The sequence below is a fragment of the Mirounga leonina genome, unplaced genomic scaffold, assembly GCF_011800145.1.
Source record: "Mirounga leonina isolate KUSES-001 unplaced genomic scaffold, KU_Mleo_1.0 Mir_174, whole genome shotgun sequence".
Taxonomy (NCBI): domain Eukaryota; kingdom Metazoa; phylum Chordata; class Mammalia; order Carnivora; family Phocidae; genus Mirounga; species Mirounga leonina.
The window spans coordinates 37,848,397-37,869,981 of record NW_023270451.1 but is presented as its reverse complement, the minus strand read 5'-3'; the positions used below and the strand labels follow the sequence as shown (position 1 = coordinate 37,869,981).

General features: G+C 40.7%; 2 protein-coding genes across 2 annotated transcripts in view; one reads left to right on the top strand and one right to left on the bottom strand.

The window, feature by feature from the left end:
* The window catches only part of DNAH11 (dynein axonemal heavy chain 11), a 331,116-nt gene that overhangs the window by 197,300 nt on the left and 112,231 nt on the right, over positions 1-21,585 (bottom strand). Inside the window, exons 29-33 of the mRNA XM_035021398.1 lie at positions 18,618-18,749; positions 16,663-16,823; positions 7,890-8,046; positions 7,627-7,772; positions 4,209-4,325 (exon numbers count right to left, since the gene is read on the bottom strand). Of these exons, the coding sequence (XP_034877289.1) occupies positions 4,209-4,325; positions 7,627-7,772; positions 7,890-8,046; positions 16,663-16,823; positions 18,618-18,749 (713 nt within the window). The remainder of the gene's footprint in view (positions 1-4,208; positions 4,326-7,626; positions 7,773-7,889; positions 8,047-16,662; positions 16,824-18,617; positions 18,750-21,585) is intronic.
* LOC118020854 (nucleophosmin-like) lies at positions 13,144-14,442 on the top strand. Its single transcript, XM_035020717.1, has one exon. It carries the CDS (start codon positions 13,237-13,239, stop codon positions 14,110-14,112), a length of 876 nt encoding a protein of 291 aa, XP_034876608.1. The 5' UTR covers positions 13,144-13,236; the 3' UTR covers positions 14,113-14,442.

The following is a 21,585-nucleotide window of genomic DNA, read 5'->3' as shown; positions in this document are numbered from 1 at the left end:
GGAGTGATATTTGGGGCTAGAGGCCACCTTTACCCATGGCCAGAGCTAGGCTGGTCAATGTTTAATGACCAGCTCTCCAAAATAGAGCAGCTGCTGGTTTCCATGGAATAAACACCTCCACCCTGGCTAACTTCCATCTATCAACACATCACTAAGCACGGGCCTGGGAAGAGATGCCCAGTAGCACATCGCCAAGCAGAAAAAATAGAAAGGACCTAAGAGCATCACTATTAACGAGATAGAGAAATTCAATTAGGCAGTGATGTGTTTGCAGTACTCGTCACCTTTGTTTTAAATATAACCATACGTCCATATAATTTAGTTTCTAGCGGTGGCCGTGCTTAGCAACAAACACAAAAATTTCATGAAAATTTAACCATCAGCTCTTTCAAGGTGGTACAGGCCAGTTTTGGAATACCACTGCCTCAAGCCAGCTTGGTTAGACTTTTAAGATGTTCCCAAAACATAATGTTCAAATCCCCTTTTTGGAGGGGGACCTCCAGAAAGTCTTCCCCAAAGACCACTGCCATTTAAAGCAGCATCTGAAAAAATTTCACTTAACTGAACTGCAAAGAAGGAACCAAGTAAGCAAGCCTGTGATTTTAGACTTCGTAAAGTACACAGTCCAGTAATATTTATCCACCTGCTCTTGTAAATATAATTACAGTCCACTTCATGCATACCTAATTTTCATGGTGAACATGCCTAAATTTCATTGGATCTGTGCCGTTAAGTACTTGTATTTAAACTAAGCCCACATTTTCCCCACATTCTGTATTCTATCATACAATAGAAGCAGTAAAGATCAACAGGAAATAGGGGACAGAAAAGGTAGCCAATTGACTTGCTTGGTCTGTACATTAATATTGAGAACTTGTGTTTACTGAGTATTTTCTTGACCCTGTACAGGGTGTTAAAAGTTTTTCATGCACTCTCTCCCTTATTCTCACAACTCCAGGAAGTGGCTACTCTTCTCACCTGTATTGTGCAGAGATGCAGGCCAAGGTTCTGAGCAAGGTGAGCACACCAGGCCCCATGGCAGGTCAGGGGTAGAATCATGGTGCTCTTAAGGCTGAGGCACGCTGCTGCCTCCACTCATGAATGCTACCTGCATCCTCCAAGCTGTCCTTCAAACTTTGCTGATGCAAGTACTAGCATCCCAACAGTAATGATGCTGCCCTTGGTTAAACCAAATTTACGGAAACGCCACCAAATAATTTCAAATTTTAAGACCTAAGTGAAAACAGGTAGGAGATGAACTGGGACGCAAATGTAAAAATACTGCATAGGGGTTCAAATTTTCAAATGAAAGTATTCTATAATCTTGACATTGCTAGGATATTATTCTCTAAAATTGTTTTTCAAGAAAAACAGACATGATAGAGCTGCTATGCTAGACAAAGCAGGTCTCGGGGGAAAGGAAAACATTTGGTAAATCACGTTAGAGTAGTTGACTGTTTGGGAAAAGAATTCAGTTTAAATACTCCTGTTATCTGCCAAAACAAGTTCTCAATAAAGAAAGTACATTTAAAAAGTATAAAAATGAGAAGAAAATACAAATGAAACATGGTTTAATAGATGGATGGACAAGCAAATTTTAAGCTTAAGAGAATCAAGAGAAATCATACTAAAAACTAGAGGCTCTCACATTATATGTTAAGTAGTGTATCCTTTTGAAGGCAGACAGTGAATAACAATACAGACTGTGAACACCAGAGAGCTGGTTAAAAATGTAACGGATAAGCCTCTAGCTCAACAAAGCAAGAAAAGAAGACACAAATGACCCAGGACACACACGGACTGCAGGACCTCATTACTGATAATAAGGGAATATCATGAACAAATTAATGCCAATGCATTCAATAATCTAGATAATGTGAAGAGATTTCTTAAAAGATGCAAATTATCAAAACTAATTCAAGAAGAGAAAAAATCTGAATGACTCCGTATCTATTAAAAAAATTGAGTTTAGCAATGAAAAAACTGCCACAAAGAAAAATCTAGGCCCAGATGGCTTCATTGATTAATTCTATCATATATTTAAGGGGTAAATAATACCAATCCTACACAAACTCGGAATAAAACAGACAAGAAAATGGCCAACTCATTATACAAGGTCAGCATCACCCTAATGCCAAAACCAGATAAAGATATTACAAGAAAGGACACTACAGACCAATATCCCACCTGGCATAGATTTAAAAATCCTTAACAAAGTGGTAGCATATTGAACCCAGCAACAAATACAAAAATGGTAACTCCTGACCAAGTGGAGTTTATCCCAGGAATGCAACACTGAAGAATTGTTTAGCATTTGAAAAATCAATCGATATCATCCAGCACATTAACACAAAGAAGGAGAAAACCACATGAAAACTGTAACAAAACTTCTGGAAGAAAACATACTCAAAAACTTTTGCAACGTGGGACTAGTCAAACATTCTTCACTAGCCTATTTTAAAAAACAAATTGATAAACAGCATTTCATCAAATTTAAAGACTTTATCTTTGATGGATACCATTAGGAACATTAAAAAGCAAGCTACAAGTTAAGAGAAAAATATTTGCAATATATGAACTTAACAAAGGAAGCACACACAGGACAGCACTTCACAGAAGGAAAGTGTGGGAATGGCCAGCATGCTTTGCGAGAAAATGTGCAACCTCCTTAGCCGTCATGGAAATGCAGCAAACTAAGCCCACAATGACGTACCACCACACATCTATGAGATGGGCTAAAACTAACAAGACTAAATATGCTAAGTTTTGATAAGAATGTAGAGCACGTGGACTTCTTACACGCTGATGGTGAAACTGTAACAGCACAACCACCTTAGAAACCAGATGGGCCGATTCTGACGACGTCAAACACGCATTTGCCATGAGACTGTCATTCATAAATATTTACCCAAAACAAAAGGTATGTTCACACAAAGATCATAGATGAATGTTCAAAGCAGCTTTATTCCTAAGAGCCCCCAAGTGGAAACAACCCAAATGTCCATCACTGGTGAATGGATATACCAAATGTAGTATGTCTCCACAACAGAATACTAACCAGCTACAAAAAGGAACTACTGGGACACTCAACTTGGAGGAATCCGCACACCTTAATGTTCAAGGAAAGAGGCTAACACAAACAAGTACGCACTGTATGGTTTCACTTGACATGAACTCTGGGAAAGGCAAATTGAATCTCAGCGCCCAGAAGGCACATCCTGGGGTATAAGGGGGATTCACTTCAAAGAGGCACAAGACAACTTCCAGTTGTGTCGGAAATATTCTGTACCTAGATTGTGGTGATGTTTTCATAGTTTGTACCCTTAGATACATGTATTTTCTTACAGGAAATTACAGCTGAACAACGCTGATTTACAATAGGAGTTAAACCTAACTGGTTCAGATATAGCACAGCTTCTCTGACGGACTGTTAATAAGTGTATATATTGGTGAAATATTTTTGGAAAACAGGTCATCAAGAGATATTTTAATCTTTCACCGGGTAGTTCCACAGGTAGGTATCTGTTCTGGGCAATAATCTGAAATAGGTAACTCTTCATGTGAAGAGATGTTTATAGCCTGCTCTTTTCTGATCAGGAATAACTGAAAAGAAAAACACAAACCCTTCATGTCAGACAATAGGGAATGGTTAAGAAAATTATGGCGAAGCCATGAGAGAGACTATTTTGAAGCTACACAGAAGAGCATTTCCAAGGAATTTCCAATAATACGATCAACTGCTTTTGTCAAAATATTAAATAAGAAATAAAAATCATACCTAACCTTGTATCTTAACTCCATGAAATCTAAATTATAAAAGAGACCAGAAAAAAATACAACCATCATCATTTCTTGGTAGTAAAACTGTCACTTTTTCTTTATTCTTTTCTATATTTTCCAAATATTGTGTAACTGGTAAAAACTTTGATATTATATATAATAATAATAAAAATATTATTACAAAAAGCTGGTAGTAAGTGTTCAAACGTACCATGTAACTTTTAAGTAATGATTTTTAAGTTCTGGCTTTGTATTTCAAAAGAGTTAATTTATCATGATGCAAGTTCTCCCTATCAGGGAATCCCAAAGAAATAATCAGGGTTTTCCATAGGAATTCTCAAGGAAAAACAAATCATTTAACAGTGCAAACCAGCAACGTTAGGTGGCATGAGTGTTCCAGATGCTAAACCACAAAGCTTAACACTTGCCTGAAAAGAGCTTTGAGATTTTCCGGTAATTCGGTTCGACCAGCATATCCTGGGTTCATAGTAATAAATATTCCAACTGATGGCTTCAGTGTGATGGCTTCCCCCAGAAATACAAATCTACCGCAAGAAGAATGTTGACGGAATTAAATGGGGTCCCTGAATGTGAATACACATTGACAAATGCAAACCACTGCAAAATGCAAATTATTATTAGGGAGCTGTTGATTCCCGGTGATTTTCTTTAAAACTCATATGCATGCATATTCTGGAGAGGTTTTGAAGCATGTTTATTAAAAAATGCACTCCCTTCCCTGCCAAGAGTTACAAATATGGCAAGTACTCTTTTCTATTTTAGCACAGCCATATAGGCTGGAATATAAAAATGAGGACTTGACTACTTTAACAGTTATTGAAAGGTGATGTCATTTCTGCCTTCATTGTGGGCTGCGATTCCTTGAATGGGATACTGCGAAGATAGAAAATACTCATGTTAAGAGGAGAGAGTGGCTTCTTTGTTCAGTCTTCATTTCGCCTATTTGCTAACCCTCCCCCATTCACTCCCTCCCACCCTTCCTCCCTTTTATTCAGCAAGTATCTGTCGACTACCACGGAGAGACAGAATAGCGTGGTGGTTATGACTGCGAGCTCTGGGGCCAGATGGTGAGTGTTCAGAGACCAGCTCTATCACTTTAGACATGTGCCAATTCCCTCATCTTGTAAGAAGGAAAGGGGGAGTGGATAAGAATATTACCCACGTTATGGGATTATAGGAGGATTAAAAGAGATTATGCATATAAATGGCTAAGAGGAGAATGCCTAGAATATGGCAAATACTCAAAAGATGTTAGCTATGACGGCATGAGGGAAGCAGTGAAAGATTTGTAGGAAGATCTGCAAGGGCCCAGTTAGACTGCTGATGGCCAGGGTAATGGAAGGGGCAAGGGACGGAGGAGCCAAAGTGAAGGACAAGTAGAAGGAAACTTTCAAATGAGGGTTAAGGACAAAGTATAAGATTTTCTCTTGTTGTGAAAGAGAAGGGCTGAAATGGTCAAAGAGCTGGGCCGATGTCACAGCATAGAGAGCAAAAAGAGACAGTCACAATTTTTAGGACTAAGAGCTTCTTAGATACTAGACAGTTAATGGATGATGGATTTTGTGTAGCCAAGGGAAGAATGGAGAAACCTTCATTCCCAGCCTCGCCGGCCCGGGAAGGCACACAGGCCTGCTATAACAGGGTCCCCGACTGCTCTCCCGTGAGACACAGCAGGAATAGCCCCAATCAAGAGTATGGACTTGGAGGGGGCAGAGCCAGCAAGATGCTTGTAGGCTTCCCTGAGGCATGGTCCCACAGATTAAGTCCTCAGATACAAAGAGCACGTAATAAAATGCATGGAATCATGAAGAAGCCTAGCCATCTGTCCATGGGCTAGCATGAGATGAACAGGTACAATTCACATATACACAGACATGGCCAAAGAGGAAACTATCAACGAGTATGGTTAGGAGTGCCCAGAAGTCCTTGCATGGATCAGTTATATAAATCTCCATCAGAAAGGATGGTCTCAAATGACATCTGGGTTACATGAAATGGTAAGATTTTTACTAAAAACTAAAAATAGGCTGGGGGGGGGGCTGTCAAAGAGGAAAGAATCTAGCTTCTCTAACATGGCCTTAGAATAGGGGCAGGTAAGTAGCAGACATGTGGTCACAGGCAACTGGTATCCCAGAGCCATGCAGAAGAACGGAGAGGTTTTCTAGGAGGTGGAAAAATCCAGATGTTATCTACAATAACTGGAAACCTCTATAATAGAGTCATAGTTTCAATGGGCTAGATAATCCTTCCCTCACTGGGAGACTGAAATGTTCCTGTGGACAAGATAGCTGGCTGAGCAAAATACCCTAAGAAGGGGGGTAAGTGAGTAGGCCAGAAAAACGTGATTGCCTTGTATACAAAAATGTTACAAGGAAAAACACAATTGAGTACTATAATACTTACATTTTTTAAGATTAAAATTTTTTTTTTTTTTTTTTTTTTTTACAGAGATAGAGCCATCGTAGGGAGGCAGAGACGGGGAGGGAAAGGGACAAGCAGAAGCCCCACTGAGCACGGAGCCTGACAGAGGCCTCAACCTCATGACCCTGAGATCATGACTTGTGCTAGAACCAAGAGTCAGATGCTCAACTGACTGAGCCACCCAGACACCTCTATAATACTTATTTCTCAAATTAAGCCATCAGACCCCAAGTGCCAGTCATGTTTTATCTTTTAGAGTATGGTATCATGTTGAGAAGTTCTTAGGCTCTAGAGATACTGGGAAGTTTCTGAAGTAACTGAGGAACTAGCAGAGTGCGTGGGTGTAACCCACTGTGAGGGAACAATGAGCAAGCAGGTGTTGCTGGGAAGACCAGGATTTTGATTTTGGATCTATTAAATCTAAGAGGCCCACACGACATCAAGTGGAGTCTTGAGATGCTCCTACAGGCACAGTCTTCAGAGGTGTAGGTATCAGGGAAACAAAGTCTGGGCATCTGGCAGCCAGCAGCAAACAGATGGTTCTCAAAGCCACGTGACGGGGTGAAATCACGAAGGGAATGAGACCCAAAGATTGAGGCCTGTGGCATCCAGTATTAATAAGGTCAGGAAATACTAACAAGAAAAAATAACAGCAAACCCTGACACAGTGCTTGCTACGTGTCAGACACTTGTCCAAGTGCTCTGTATTTAGTTATCATCGTCATCCTTATGGTAGCCACTGTTTGCCAAATTTGTAGAGGAGAAGAAATCAGCCCAGGAGCATCCCTGAGGGTGAGAGAAAACCAGGAGGACGGTGGTATCTGGAACCTACGTGAAGAAGTGTGCCCTGCAGAAGGGAGGGACCAGGTGTGTCCAATGTCACCAGAAGGTCAAGTCAGATCATGACTGAGAACTGGTAACTGGATTCAGCACTGTCAAGGGTGTTTATTTTTTTCAGTATTAATGTAGTATGCTCTTGTTGTACTCAACAATTAAAAAACACTAATAGGGCGCCTGGGTGGCTCAGTTGGTTAAGCGACTGCCTTCGGCTCAGGTCATGATCCCGGGGTCCTGGGATCGAGTCCCGCATCGGGCTCCCTGCTCCGCGGGGAGCCTGCTTCTCCCTCTCCCACTCCCCCTGCTTGTGTTCCCTCTCTCGCTGTGTCTCTCTCTGTCAAATAAATACATAAAATCTTAAAAAAAATAAATAAATAAAAAATAAAAAACACTAATAAAAAATGAGAGGTTATTCAAACTCATTCTTCAAAATAAACCAGTATCTCTTCTTTTATCCATTTCCTGAGACAGGGAAAGGCATCAAAGAGAAGGGCAGGATGAAGCTGACTGCCTTACTTCATGTTCCTCTCTGTCTGTAACAACAGAAAGAAGCCAGGCGCTACTCACCTCTTTTTCCTGTTTCTGATGGCGCTGTGTATCAGTTTCACCTGTATGGCTACCACAGACAGGACTTCCACAGAAATTCGATTGAACTCATCAAAGCAGCCCCAAGTCCCTGTCTGCACCAATCCCTTATAGATATTTCCTATGGACTAAATCAGAGAGCAAGGCATTAACAATTTCACAGAAGAGGGTTTTGAGCTCTTAGTTTCAATCATTCCAAATCGGGGATAACATTGTTAGAATGTAACATTTTCTAACTCACTCACTTTGTAGTCCATTTGCTCTGAGCAGTTGAATACGTAAACCATCATGCCAAGGGCTCGTCCAAGATCTTTGGTGGTTTCGGTTTTCCCTGTACCAGCTGGGCCAGCTGGAGCTCCACTCATGGTTAAATGAAGTGACTGAGTTAAAGTGATGTAACACCTTTAAACCATTGACAGCACAAATATTACAGTCTGATATGAGATTTTTAGAGAACATTAGAGGCAATCTAACTTTTTCCTTAGTTTAAGAGGTCAGGCTCTAGAATGTGTTACTAACACACAATACTGACTGATATACCCACGATTTGTTCACGGCAATAACAAGAGTCAGAATAACATTTTATACCAAATTCAATTTTAGGTTGGCTATTTAAAAATATAAAGCATGTACTGCTTTGTCTCATTTCCTAAGAACTGTGCATCAATACAAGTAACACTTGATTCCCAATGCTACTGAATTTCTGATGTGTCTAGGCAGAGATACTATTAATATGGCAGATGACATTCCAAACTATTGTTTATAAAAGAAAAACAGAAGAGAAATCTTGGATGATGAATGAATTAAACATCGACTTCATTAAACTGCTATTTAATGAATACATTAAGAGATATGTAAATACACATAAATGCAGAGTATGCAAATATATACATATTTCAATGTATAAAGCAAATACACAAATGACAATTTGCTACATTAAAATATATGTCAGGAATTCATTTTGAATGTGTTGCCACATGCATTTAGATTTTGAAAATACCTATTTTTGCAGGAAAGATTCGAGGTTCTCAGACTGAGGAGAATTATGCAAAGACAGAATTTGATACTTGTATATTATATGATCTCACGGATATGAGGAATCTGAGAAACAAGGCAGAGGATCATAAGGGAAGGGAGGGAAAAATGAAACAAAACCAAACCAGAGAGGGAGATAAACCATAAGAGACTCTTAATCTCAGGAAACAAACTGAGGGTTGCTGGAGTGGAGGGGGGTGGGAGGGATGAGGTGGCTGGGTGATGGACATTGGGGAGGGTATGTGCTATGGTGAGTGCTGTGAGTTGTGTAAGACCGTTGAATCACAAACCTGTACCTCTGAAACAAATAATACATTATATGTTAATTAAAAAAAAAAAAAAGAAGAGGGTAGGAAGGGAAAAAAGAAGGGGGGAAATCGGAGGGGGAGACGAACCATGAGAGACTATGGACTCAGAAACAAACTGAAGGTTTTAGAGGGGAGGGGGGTAGGGGGATGGGTTAGCCTGGTGATGGGTATTAAGGAGGGTACGTACTGCATGGAGCACTGGGTGTTATATGCAAACAATGAATCATAGATCACTACATCACAAACTAATGGCGTAGAAGAATGAAACTGGACCATTTCCTTACACCACACAAAAATAGACTCAAAATGGAGGAAAGACCTAAATGTGAGACAGGAGTCCATCAAAATCCTAAAGGAGAACACAGACAGCAACCTCTTCGACCTAAGCCGCAGCAACTTCTTCCTAGAAACATCACCAAAGGCAAGGGAAGCAAGGTCAAAAATGAACTATTGGGACTTCATCAAGATAAAAAGCTTTTGCACAGCAAAAGAAACAGTCGACAAAACCCTAAGACAACCGGCAGAATGGGAGAAGATATCTGCAAATGACATACCAGATAAAGGGCTAGTATCCAAAATCTATAAAGAATTTATCAAACTCAACACCCAAAGAACAAATAATCCAATCAAGAAATGGGCAGAAGACATGAACAGACATTTCTGCGAAGACGACATCCAAATGGCCAACAGACACATGAAAAAGTGCTCAACGTCACTCAGCATCAGGGAAATCCAAATCAAAACCATAATGAGATACCACCTCACACCAGTCAGAATGGCTAAAATTAACAAGTCAGGAAACGACAGATGTTGGCGGGGATGCGGAGAAAGGGGAACCTTCCTACACTGTTGGTGGGAATGCAAGCTGGTGCAGCCACTCTGGAAAACAGTAGGGAGGTTCCTCAAAAAGTTGAAAATAGAGTTACCATACAACCCAGCAAATTGCACTATTGGGTATTTACCCCAAAGATACAACTGTAGGGATCTGAAGGGGTACACGCACCCTGATGTTTATAGCATCAATGTCCACAATAGCCAAACTATGGAAGAGCCTAGATGTCCATCAACAGGTGAATGGATAAAGAAGAGGTGGTATATATATACAATGGAATATTATGCAGCCATCAAAAGGAATGAAATCTTGCCATTTGCAATGATGTGGATGGAACTGGAGGGTATTATGCTGAGCGAAATAAGTCAATCAGAGAAAGACATGTATCATATGACCTCACTGATATGAGGAATTCTTAATCTCAGGAAACAAACGGAGGGTTGCTGGAGTGGAGGGGGTGGGAGGGATGGGGTGGCTGGGTGATGGACATTGGGGAGGGTATGTGCTATGGTGAGTGCTGTGAATTGTGTAAGACTGTTGAATCACAGACCTGTACCTCTGAAACAAATAATACATTATATGTTAAAAAAAAAAAAGATAGTAGGAAGGGAAAAATGAAGCGGGGGTATCGGAGGGGGAGACGAACCATGAGAGATGGACTCTGAGAAACAAACTGAGGGTTCTAGAGGGGAGGGGGCTGGGGGGATGTGTTAGCCCGGTGATGGGCTAAGAGGGCACGTACTGAATGGAACACTGGGTGTTATACGCAAACAATGAATCATGGAACACTACATCAAAAACTAATGATGTAATGTATGGTGACATAACATAATAAAATAAAATTAAAAAAAAAAAACAAAAAGAATTTGATACTTTTTTTTTTTAAGATTTATTTATTTATTTGACAGAGAGACAGTGAGAGGGAACACAAGCAGGGGGAGTGGGAGAGGGAACACAAGCAGGGGGAGTGGGAGAGGGAGAAGCAGGCTTCCCACAGAGCAGGGAGCCCGATGTGGGGCTCGATCCCAGGACCCTGGGAGCATGACCTGAGCTGAAGGCAGATGCTTAACGACTGAGCCAACCAGGCGCCCCAAGAATTTGATACTTGTAAAAGAAGAAAAAACTAACAAACAGCAAGGATCTACTATGAGGTTTCCATAAATTAATTTTGTCTTAGTACAGACAGTGGATCTAATAAAAAGATATTCACATGGAGGTCTGAAGACCAGGGACCAGGGTCTACTTTGCCAATCATGAGATGTTGTTAACCTTAAATAAGTCTTTTGACATCAGCATGCCTCAGATTTCTCCTCCATAATATGAGGTTTATTGTAGGTCTATATTTAGAATGCCCAAGGTAGATGCCTTAAGAAATTCAGAGTACTATGCAAACAGAAGCAGTTCCTTAGGAAAATGTAAAGTGTTTCTGTATTTCATGGCCGGCACATGTTTAATTGCTCCTTACAATGCACCTGGACCGGAAAGACCCCCTGAACTAGGAATTACAGCGTTTTTTATAGTGCAGACTATCCCCTCAGCATCTTTTCTCATAGTTCCAAGTTTTGGCTGGACACGTGGCTGTCTGTCTGCTGATGACCTTTCGTACCACCTTCCAGTCAGGAGCTGCCCAGTGACCAAGCTCCAACCAACATACTCTATGCTGAGATGCCGTGTACAAATCCCACAACACCCCCGTCTAGATGGTTTGCCCTTGTTCCCTGGCTGACATGAAGGTGGAAGTCACATGTGGCATGTCGGCCACGTGCCAGGCTACACTGCGGAACCGCTCTCCTCTGGACTGTGACCCAAGTGTCACACCAGCCTCTGTGGAACTGCAGCTGCTCTATTTTGGGTCTCCCGGTAACAGCTTAGCCTTCTGTGCTCCTAAGCAGTCCACCTGTGCTCCTGCTCCTAACACGCTCAGTTACACGCCGCTGACCTCCGTCTCTCAACCTGCCCACACGGGGAAGCAGCCCGCCTACCCCACAGAGGGAAGGTCAACGTCAAGTGAGATGTAGTCAGCACGTCCGAAACGCATTACTGTGTGAAGGTAAACAACTAGTAAACGACCCAAAACGTGAAATGGAAAAGAAATGTATGCAAAGTGAACATTCGCAGCACCACTCACTCCATCAAAAGGAACATTCAGCTTCCTTTTAACTTGCAAATAAACCACACAGTGATTTTTTTTTTTTTTGAATTAAAAAGCCAACAAGCTATTAGTCCTCACATACTGGCACACTTTCAAGTGTCTCTCTTCCTCCTACAGCCAGTGCCTCCCTTCTTCTCAGCTTTATTTATCATGGCGCGGACGCAGTAGACTCTTAGTGTCTGCAATTTTGACGATTCTCAAGTGATTTTGTCAAGGTACAAGTTTTAATGTCTCATACTGGAAGATGTACATAAATTAACCAATTAAGATAGTGAACACTGAGTTTCAGTTAGAGACAAGTTAAAGAGAAGTGAATTGGAAAAACAATTACAGGGGCGCCTGGATGGCTCAGTTGGTTAAACGTCTGACTCCTGGTTTCGGCTCAGGTCATGATCCCAGGGTCATGGGATCGAGCCCCACATTAGGCTCTGGGCTCAGCAGGGAATATGCTAGAGATTCTCTTTCTCCGTCTCCCTCTGACCCTCCCCCTGCACTCGCATGCTCACACATGCTCTCTTAAAAAAAAAAAAAATTTACAATTTATCAGTGATGAGCTCATGAGCAGATTAATACAAACAAGAACAGTCACAAAGCTTGTGGCAGAATTTCACGGACTTCCCAGGACCATCAACAGAAGCCAGCTTTACTGACATATTTAAAACTGTCTACACTTTCATTCCCAGATAAATCGTATGGTATAGTTATACCACATAATTGGGAACACTCCTGTGATTTTGAGATGTTTTTTTCCTTTCAGGAATGCCAATGAGTCAATGGGCTTCCCCACCACCAAGTAATTCAGCAGAGGCTGAAATACTGATAGGGAATTCCTTATTAATGTGACAGATCCTTATCTCTACAGCATTCTGACTGTGTGTATATACTGACTTAAAGTTAAGTGGCAATGAACTTCTAATAATGGTAACCCCCTGTCCCTTGACATTCTTGAGCCACACTGGCTCTATATCTTTTTTTTTTAATTAACATATAATGTATTATTTGTGTCAGGGGTACAGGTCTGTGATTTATCATCTTACACAATTCACAGCGCTCACCATAGCACATACCCTCCCCAATGTCCATCACCCAGCCACCCCATCCCTCCCACACCCCCCAGCACTCCAGCAACCCTCAGTTTGTTTCCTGAGATTAAGAATTCCTCATATCGTCCCTGGTGTGATTCCGTCCTACGCGGCTGTTGTGTGGAACAGTAGTTGTTTATCTCCGTCCGCCTTCTCTTCCACCTAAGTGCGTGCCACCACCCCATGGAAGATTCGATGGACATGGACATGAGCCCCCTGAGGCCCCAGAACTATCTGTTCTGTTGTGAACTAAAGGCTGACAAGGATTATCACTTTAAGGTGGATAATGATGAAAATGAGCACCAGTTATCTTTAAGAATGGTCAGTTTAGGAGCTGGTGCAAAGGATGAATTGCACATTGTTGAAGCAGAGGCAATGAATTATGAAGGCAGTCCAATTAAAGTCACACTGGCAACTTTGAAAATGTCTGTACAGCCAACGGTTTCTCTTGGGGGCTTTGAAATAACACCACCTGTGGTCTTACAGTTGAAATGTGGTTCAGGGCCTGTGCATATTAGTGGACAGCACTTAGTAGCTGTGGAGGAAGATGCAGAGTCAGAAGATGAAGAGGAAGAGGACGTGAAACTCCTTAGTATATCTGGAAAGCATTCTGCCCCTGGAAGTGGTAGCAAGGTTCCACAGAAAAAAGTAAAACTTGCTGCTGATGAAGATGATGATGAAGATGACGATGATGACGAAGATGATGATGATGATGATTTTGATGATGAGGAAGCTGAAGAAAAGGCTCCAGTAAAGAAATCTATAGGAGATACTCCAGCCAAAAATGCACAAAAATCAAACCAGAATGGAAAAGACTCAAAACCATCAACACCAAGAACAAAAGGTCAAGAATCTTTCAAAAAACAGGAAAAGACACCCAAAACACCGAAAGGACCTAGTTCTGTAGAAGACATTAAAGCAAAAATGCAAGCAAGTATAGAAAAAGGTGGTTCTCTTCCCAAAGTGGAAGCCAAGTTCATCAATTATGTGAAGAATTGCTTCCGGATGACTGACCAAGAGGCTATTCAGGATCTCTGGCAGTGGAGGAAGTCTCTTTAAGAAAATAGTTTGAACAGTTTGTTAAAATTTTCCATCTTATTTCATTTCTGTAACAGTTGATATCTGGCTGTCCTTTTTATAATGCAGAGTGAGAACTTTCCCTACCATGTCTGATAAATGTTGTCCAGGTTCCATTGCCAAGAATGTGTTGTCCAAAATGCCTGTTTAGTTTTTAAAGATGGAACTCCACCCTTTGCTTGGTTTTAAGTATGTATGGAATGTTATGATAGGACATAGTAGTAGTGGTGGTCAGACAAATGGAAATGGTGGGGAGACAAAAATATACATGTGAAATAAACTCAGTATTTTAATAAAGTAAAAAAAAAAAAAGAATTCCTCATATCAGTGAGATCATATGATACATGTCTTTCTCTGACTTATTTTGCTCAGCATAATACCCTCCAGTTCCATCCACATCATTGCAAATGGCAAGACTTCATTCCTTTTGATGGCTGCATAATATTCCATTGTATATATACATATATACCACATCTTTTTTATCCATTTATCTGTCGATGGACATCTTGGCTCTTTCCATAGTTTGGCTATTGTGGACATTGATGCTATAAACATCAGGGTGCATGGACCCCCTCGGGTCCCTATATTTGTATCTTTGGGGTATTCAGTAGTGCAATTTGCTGGGTCGTATGGTAACTCTATTTTCAACTTTTTGAGGAACCTCCCTACTGTTTTCCAGAGTGGCTGCACCAGCTTGCATTCCCACCAGCAGTGTAGGAAGGTTCCCCTTTCTCCGCATCCCCGCCAACATCTGTCATTTCCTGACTTGTTAATTTTAGCCATTCTGACTGGTGTGAGGTGGTATCTCATTATGGTTTTGATTTGGATTTCCCTGATGCCGAGTGATGTTGAGCACTTTTTCATGTGTCTGTTGGCCATTTGGATGTCGTCTTCGCAGAAATGTCTGTTCATGTCTTCTGCCCATTTCTTGATTGGATTATTTGTTCTTTGGGCGTTGAGTTTGATAAGTTCTTTATAGATTTTGGATACTAGCCCTTTATCTGTCATTTGCAAATATCTTCTCCCATTCTGTTGATTGTCTTTTGGTTTTGTGGACTGTTTCCTTTGCTTTGCAAAAGCTTTTTATCTTGATGAAGTCCCAATAGTTCATTTTTGCCTTTGCTTCCCTTGCCTTTGGCGATGTGTCTAGGAAGTTGCTGCGGCTGAGGTCGAAGAGGTTGCTGCCTGTGTTCTCCTCAAGGATTTTGATGGACTCCTGTCTCACATTTAGGTCTTTCCTCCATTTGGAGTCTATTTTTGTGTGTGGTGTAAGGAAATGGTCCAGTTTCATTCTTCTGCATGTGGCTGTCCAATTTTCCCAACACCATTTGTTGAAGAGACTGTCTTTTTTCCATTGGACATTCTTTCCTGTTTTGTCAAAGACTAGTTGACCATAGAGTTGAGGGTCCATATCTGGGCTCTCTCTTCTGTTCCACTGATCTATGTGCCTGTTTTTGTGCCAGTACCATACTGTCTTGATGATGACAGCTTTGTAATAGAGCTGGAAGTCCAGAATTGCGATGCCACCGGCTTTGCTTTTCTTTTTCAACATTCCTCTGGCTATTCGGGGTCTTTTCTGGTTCCATACAAATTTTAGGATTATTTGTTCCATTTCTTTGAAAAAAGTGGATGGTATTTTGATAGGGATTGCACTGAATGTGTAGATTGATCTAGATAGTGTAGACATGTTCCATGCTCTGGCTCTGTATCCATCTCTTGAACTGGCCAATCTCCTTCCAATCTTAGCAACTTTGCACTTATCTCTGCCTGTCACTTTCTGCCCCAGGATGTTTGCAAAGCTTCCTCGGTATCATTTAGGTCCCAGTTCACACAATCTATAGTGGACTCTCCATTCAAGATACTGTGTAACATATCACCCTGTTTTATTTTAGTCATAGCATATATTATCATCTAAAATAACTTGGTTAACTTGTTTATTATTCCTCTTCATTCCCAGACACTCACATGCCACAGTCAACTAGAAAGTGCACTCTACGAGACCAGGAACCCTGCCTGTTTAACTCTGGAGGAGTACTCAGCACCGTGCTTCCTAAGTATTGGTTAAATCATTTAACAGATGTTCCCACTCTTTTCTTCCTTTCACTGTAGGTAACCCTTCAAAAATGAATCAGCATGTAGGCAATTCCTATGTTTACACTTTTGATAAAGGGATTCGGGGGTGGGAGGTGGTTACAAACCCTGGTATCAGGATGTTAGCCATAGATAATCAGAGAGAATGGACTCAGTGATCAAGTGTGCTGCCCTCCCCATTAATCTGCTCATGATTTCATGATTTATATACAGTCTAGTATACTTCTGCTTCTCTAATTTGGTTCTCTTTAACTTATCTCTACCTAAAGTCAACATTTACTGTGTCGCTTCATTAGTTCACTTACACACAGCTTTCATACCTTTCCAGTTTGTTCATCATTTTCTCTTACTTCTCTCAGTTCCATCTCACACACCTTTACCCAGGCTAGGGGACTCTTCCGGCTCGCTTTTTCCCATCTGAATCCAACTTATCACTCTTACCTGTCAGTTAGAGGAGTGATCACTAGCCGAGGACTGTTTCCTAAATATTCATAGAAGTACTGGAACTGGGCATCACAAATATTAACAAAGCAGTGTTTCTGGACGTCCTCCCACTGGTGACGAAGTTGAGACAGCCAGGCAAAGGCTTGGGGACTGACAACCTGAAAACATCACATGATCATTACACACAGGACACTGATCATTTTGAGGCAACAAACTATTAATCTAATCAATCCTGCTGATTCGCATCTCTAATACTCTCACAAAAGGGCCATGTCTTGTATGCTATTGCATGTTGTAGTTGCATGTAAATGGTTCAATACTTAATCAGAAATACATGTCATGTCTTCATTTTAAGAAGGCTTTTACTGTAAAACAACATCAAATTGTTCAAGCAAGGCTTTTTTCGCCCCTTTTATGAATCAGTCTAGGGGAATCTGATTACTTTTCTAACTTTATACTCATATCATTGAAATCAGATGGAAAAATACACTCCGTAGTCAAACACATAATCCATAATTTCTGCATGTCAGAGATAGCAACAAACTGTACCTTCAACAAAGTCCATTCTAAAGCCAGTTTTACTTTTAGGACAGAGATTTCCCACTTCGTTTTTCAGTCACTCAAATTACAGTATTTGTTTCATTGCTATTCATTGCTATTGCCTATCCATTTTTTTTCCATTTTGAAAAAATAATTTCAGTCTCATACATTTGTGACCCTAGGATTTCTCAGGGACCATTTAAGTTACCAAAGTTATTATATACTACGTGTTCTGACATCTACATAAATGTCAACACTGCACATTTGTGCATATTAAATGATCAGAAATTAGGCAAAGTCTTTACCTCTTTGAATACAAAGGACATGTTTTAAATCGTAATTTATCCTACTGCAAGTGATCACCACTGATAAAACATAATATGTAAGAAGGTACAAGGTCATATTCAGAGTAGTTATCAATAGTTCATTATCAAAATGAGAATACACGGTAAGTGGCATTTTGCAAGGATCAGTTTTGGATTAGCAATTAAACAACATCATTCACTAAAGGTCCAGAACTTGAAGAATTTTTTTTTTTACGTTTATGGCTTACACCAAAAAGTACTGCTTGCACTCTCTGGAGAGAATTAAAACTCACTTTGATTTTAATAAATTGAAAAAGAACTAGCAAAACAACAAGAAGCATCTCAGAACACATACATGCATTCAAAATTGAGAAAGGAACGGTCTTGCTTTAGAGTACCACCCCCCTGAGACAACAAAAGGGGTGTGGAGAAAGTAGCTGATAGGCATGATAAGTCAACGTTGTTCAGGAGACAAGCACACTTGTGACATTTCTAAGTAGGAACGTATTTTAGAAAAAAGCTGAGAAAATTCTTTCACATTAAACACTGCCAGTATTTAAGAAACACATAGGCTTTGTAAAGAGATAAGAAGGATATTAATGCCCTGGAAGGATTAGAAAATGACTTCTCTAAAATCTGTCATTAGGCTTAAAAAGACAAGACAAGGGGTGACCAGTATTTGTCTTTCTTCAAAACAAAGGCACAGAGAGATGGTTTAAATGACAATCTTTATGCCACAGGCTGGGAAGCCACACAGGTGATAATCACAGGCCAAAGGACCAAGATGATGACATGCAAAAAGTCTGAAGGCAGGGAAATGAACACGGTGACTTCACGAGGTTCTCCTATCCTGGGTTAATTATTTGGATGATGTGTATTAGAAGTTCCTGACTTGGAGAAACTCTGTGGGATACCACTTGGGCTAACTCTCATGAAGATAATTAGCTAACTCAAATCAAAGTCACTCTTAGTAAGTACAACTAACTTCATAGGACTCATTAAAAATACACAACATAAAAAAATGACTTCCTCAGAAGTACTCTCGATAATAAAAACCACTTTTAGGAAACAACAAAAAAAGACATGGCATTTCTATGAAGAACTTGCCTTCTGAGAAATAAGTTTGGCCACCACATCTCTGGCATGGACGTCGATGGTACAAATTGTCATGACCTTCTGACGGTCTCCAGGTAGGAGTTCTCCCAGTAAAAGCGCAATCAGGGTATTCAACTGAGAAATCTAGAAGAAATTGTGTAAAAAGATGAAGATTACAAATACAGAGTCTAACAGCCCAACAGTCTTCTTATTTGTGAAGACCCCTCTAGTTTACAAAACCTTTTCAAATATGTATCTCAGCTAGCCCTCAAACAACCCACGGGGAGGAGAGAAGGGAAGGGATGTTACTAAATTAATTACTTAAATACAATAAATATTATAACCCCCACTCCCATCCCCTTGAGCTGAGACTCGAGAAGGCAGGCAAATGCGTGAGTAAGGACAAAGCCAGAGGTTAGCAGCAAGGTTTCCTGGCTGCACTGAACTGACTCTTCATCCTCATGACGTTGAGTCCACAACTTTGCTGGGATAGACAAGATGACAAATTGTAAAAGGTCAAATTGAGCTAACCTCCATAAAAGTACATTAAGAACTAAATATCAAGTCATCTTTTTGTTTGGTTTTTGTTATTTGGGTTTTTTTTAAAGATTTATTTATTCATTTTAGAGAGAAAGAGAGTGAGTGCGCAATGGATGGGCAGAGAGAGGAGAGAAAGAATCCTTAAGCAGACCCTGGCTGAGTGTGGAGTCTGATGCGGGGCTCGATCCCACGACCCTGAGATCATGACCTGAGCTGAAACCAAGAGTTGGATGCTTAACCGACTGAGCCATCCAGGTACCCCATTATTTGGGGGTGTTTTTTGTTTGTGTTTGCATAGCAGATAGGTTAGTAGGAAAATATTTAGAATGTATAGCTGAGGACTATTGCTCTAATTCTTCTTACTCACACCCCTATTCTTAGGTCCACTGATTTCTTATATCAATATTTTTCAAACTATGGGTCTCTTTTCACAGAATGCAAAGGAACAAAATGGAATGACAGGGAATAGAAAATGGTGCATTACAGAAGAGTATGTATTGTTTTGTGAAATTTTCAGTTTCAGACTCTTGAGTACGTATACATACATGTGTAAACTAGATCTGATACAAAATATTTCTTACTGTTAAATTGTGTCAGGAAGCTGATGGTCATTTTGTTAGCATGCTTATTTATTCAGAGCATGCCTGCTTTATTCAAGGCTTCTTAGCCAAACCCCACCCACCCCAGTTCTGCTCTATTTCAGGGTAACACAGAATAAAACAATATTGCCTTTTTCCTTTTTTACTCTGCAAAGGACAGTCCACTGCAAACTGTTCGCTCCTGAGAGAACTGGTAATGAGTGAATAGGACACATCAACAGAGGCTCTCAAACCTTTGTGGCCTATTGTCAAAAACACACTCCCCACAGCACCATTATCACATCCCAGAAAACAGCCAGCACTGCACACTTCCCTGAGCCTGCTGGGCAGCTGAACTGGAGAAGGTTATGTAACTCCAGTAAGGATGCAGAAGGCAGGCAGAAAGACAGTAACCAGAACATGCACAGTTCACATTCAATTAGAATATGCAAGGTGCCAGGCACTAAACAGGTTGCCTGTATCATTCCATTCAATCTTCACAAAAACCGATTACTATCCTAACTTTGCAGATGAGGAAACTGAGTCACAAGCATATTGGCACGAGAGGGCTAGTTCAAATCCAGATAGTCTGCCTTCAGAGCCTGAGCTCTTACTGGTCCCATCTCCTAAAGAGCCACCTACCACCTCTGAGGTGGAGAAATCCATGTCCAACAGGCATTCAAGAGAGACTTAAACCCAGTGGAAGGTTGGTTCAAAGGAATAAAAAGTATGTACTTTAGACATTCAGAATATACAACATCCTTATAAGTATTTATCTGCTTTTAATACTTTACATCTATAAAAGGTAGCCACATGATAAAAAAAAAACAAACAGAGGTGATCATTATTTCACATATGCCATATTCAGTGTACCCGAGATTTTAGGTTCCACGAAGGCACATCTGCATCTGTCTAGTACACTACTTGGTCCCCAGGGCCTCTAAGGAGCTGGCTGTCCAACAGCATGTACTGTGTTTGCTGAGTACATTAATGAATGTAATTAGCTTATGCACATCGAAGTTTACTAAAAAAGTTCACACGCATGTTGGTTAGAAAAGAGGTATTTTGGCATTGGCTATTTTCTCATCTGGGTCAAGATATCCAGGCTTTATGGTCTCAAATCTTACACCAGTTCTGGTATTCGGTTAACAAGAATGGGCTATAGCGACAGTAATAAGATCTTATGCCTTGTATGACCATTTATAATTCCAAGTGCTTTCACGTGCATTGTCTTGTCTGAGGCTCCTACACCCTGTGATTTCTCCTTTATTGATTCATTTGTCACCAAAGTTCAGTCAAGTGAAAGAGGATTAAAAATATAACTCGTCAACATTATCTGCTCAGCTTCCTATGTTGGGGATCGGATGTTGTCTCTCAGGATTCCACGTTCCTGGCAATGCTCTCTTGTAAGCAGTACAATTCTGTGTCCCAAAAATAAAGTGACAAAATGTCTATCACTGGGGCAGCAGCCTCAGGCACTCACCATCTGGGCGTACTATAAATGCATACCTGTTTATGGCCTGTGACATAAAACATACCTGGGCAGCTCTAAAAAATACATACCGTCTCATGTAATCAGCACTTACTTCCCTTGATCAAAGCAGTGTTAGGTGATGTTCTGGGAGGATCATGGATGTCTGCCTCAAGTCAACAGCCCAGCCCCACCAGGAAACACAAGTGGCTCTTTTTCTTGTACACCTTGCCTTTGGCTGGAGCCTAAGCACAGCATATATCCGGAGCCGGAAAGAAGCCTACCCTCAAATACAATCCAAACTCCCCTTCATGAGCACAAAGCCCTCCATGACCTCCCACCCCTCCTTTCCTACCTCATATCACTCCACCTGTACCAGCCTTGATGTTCT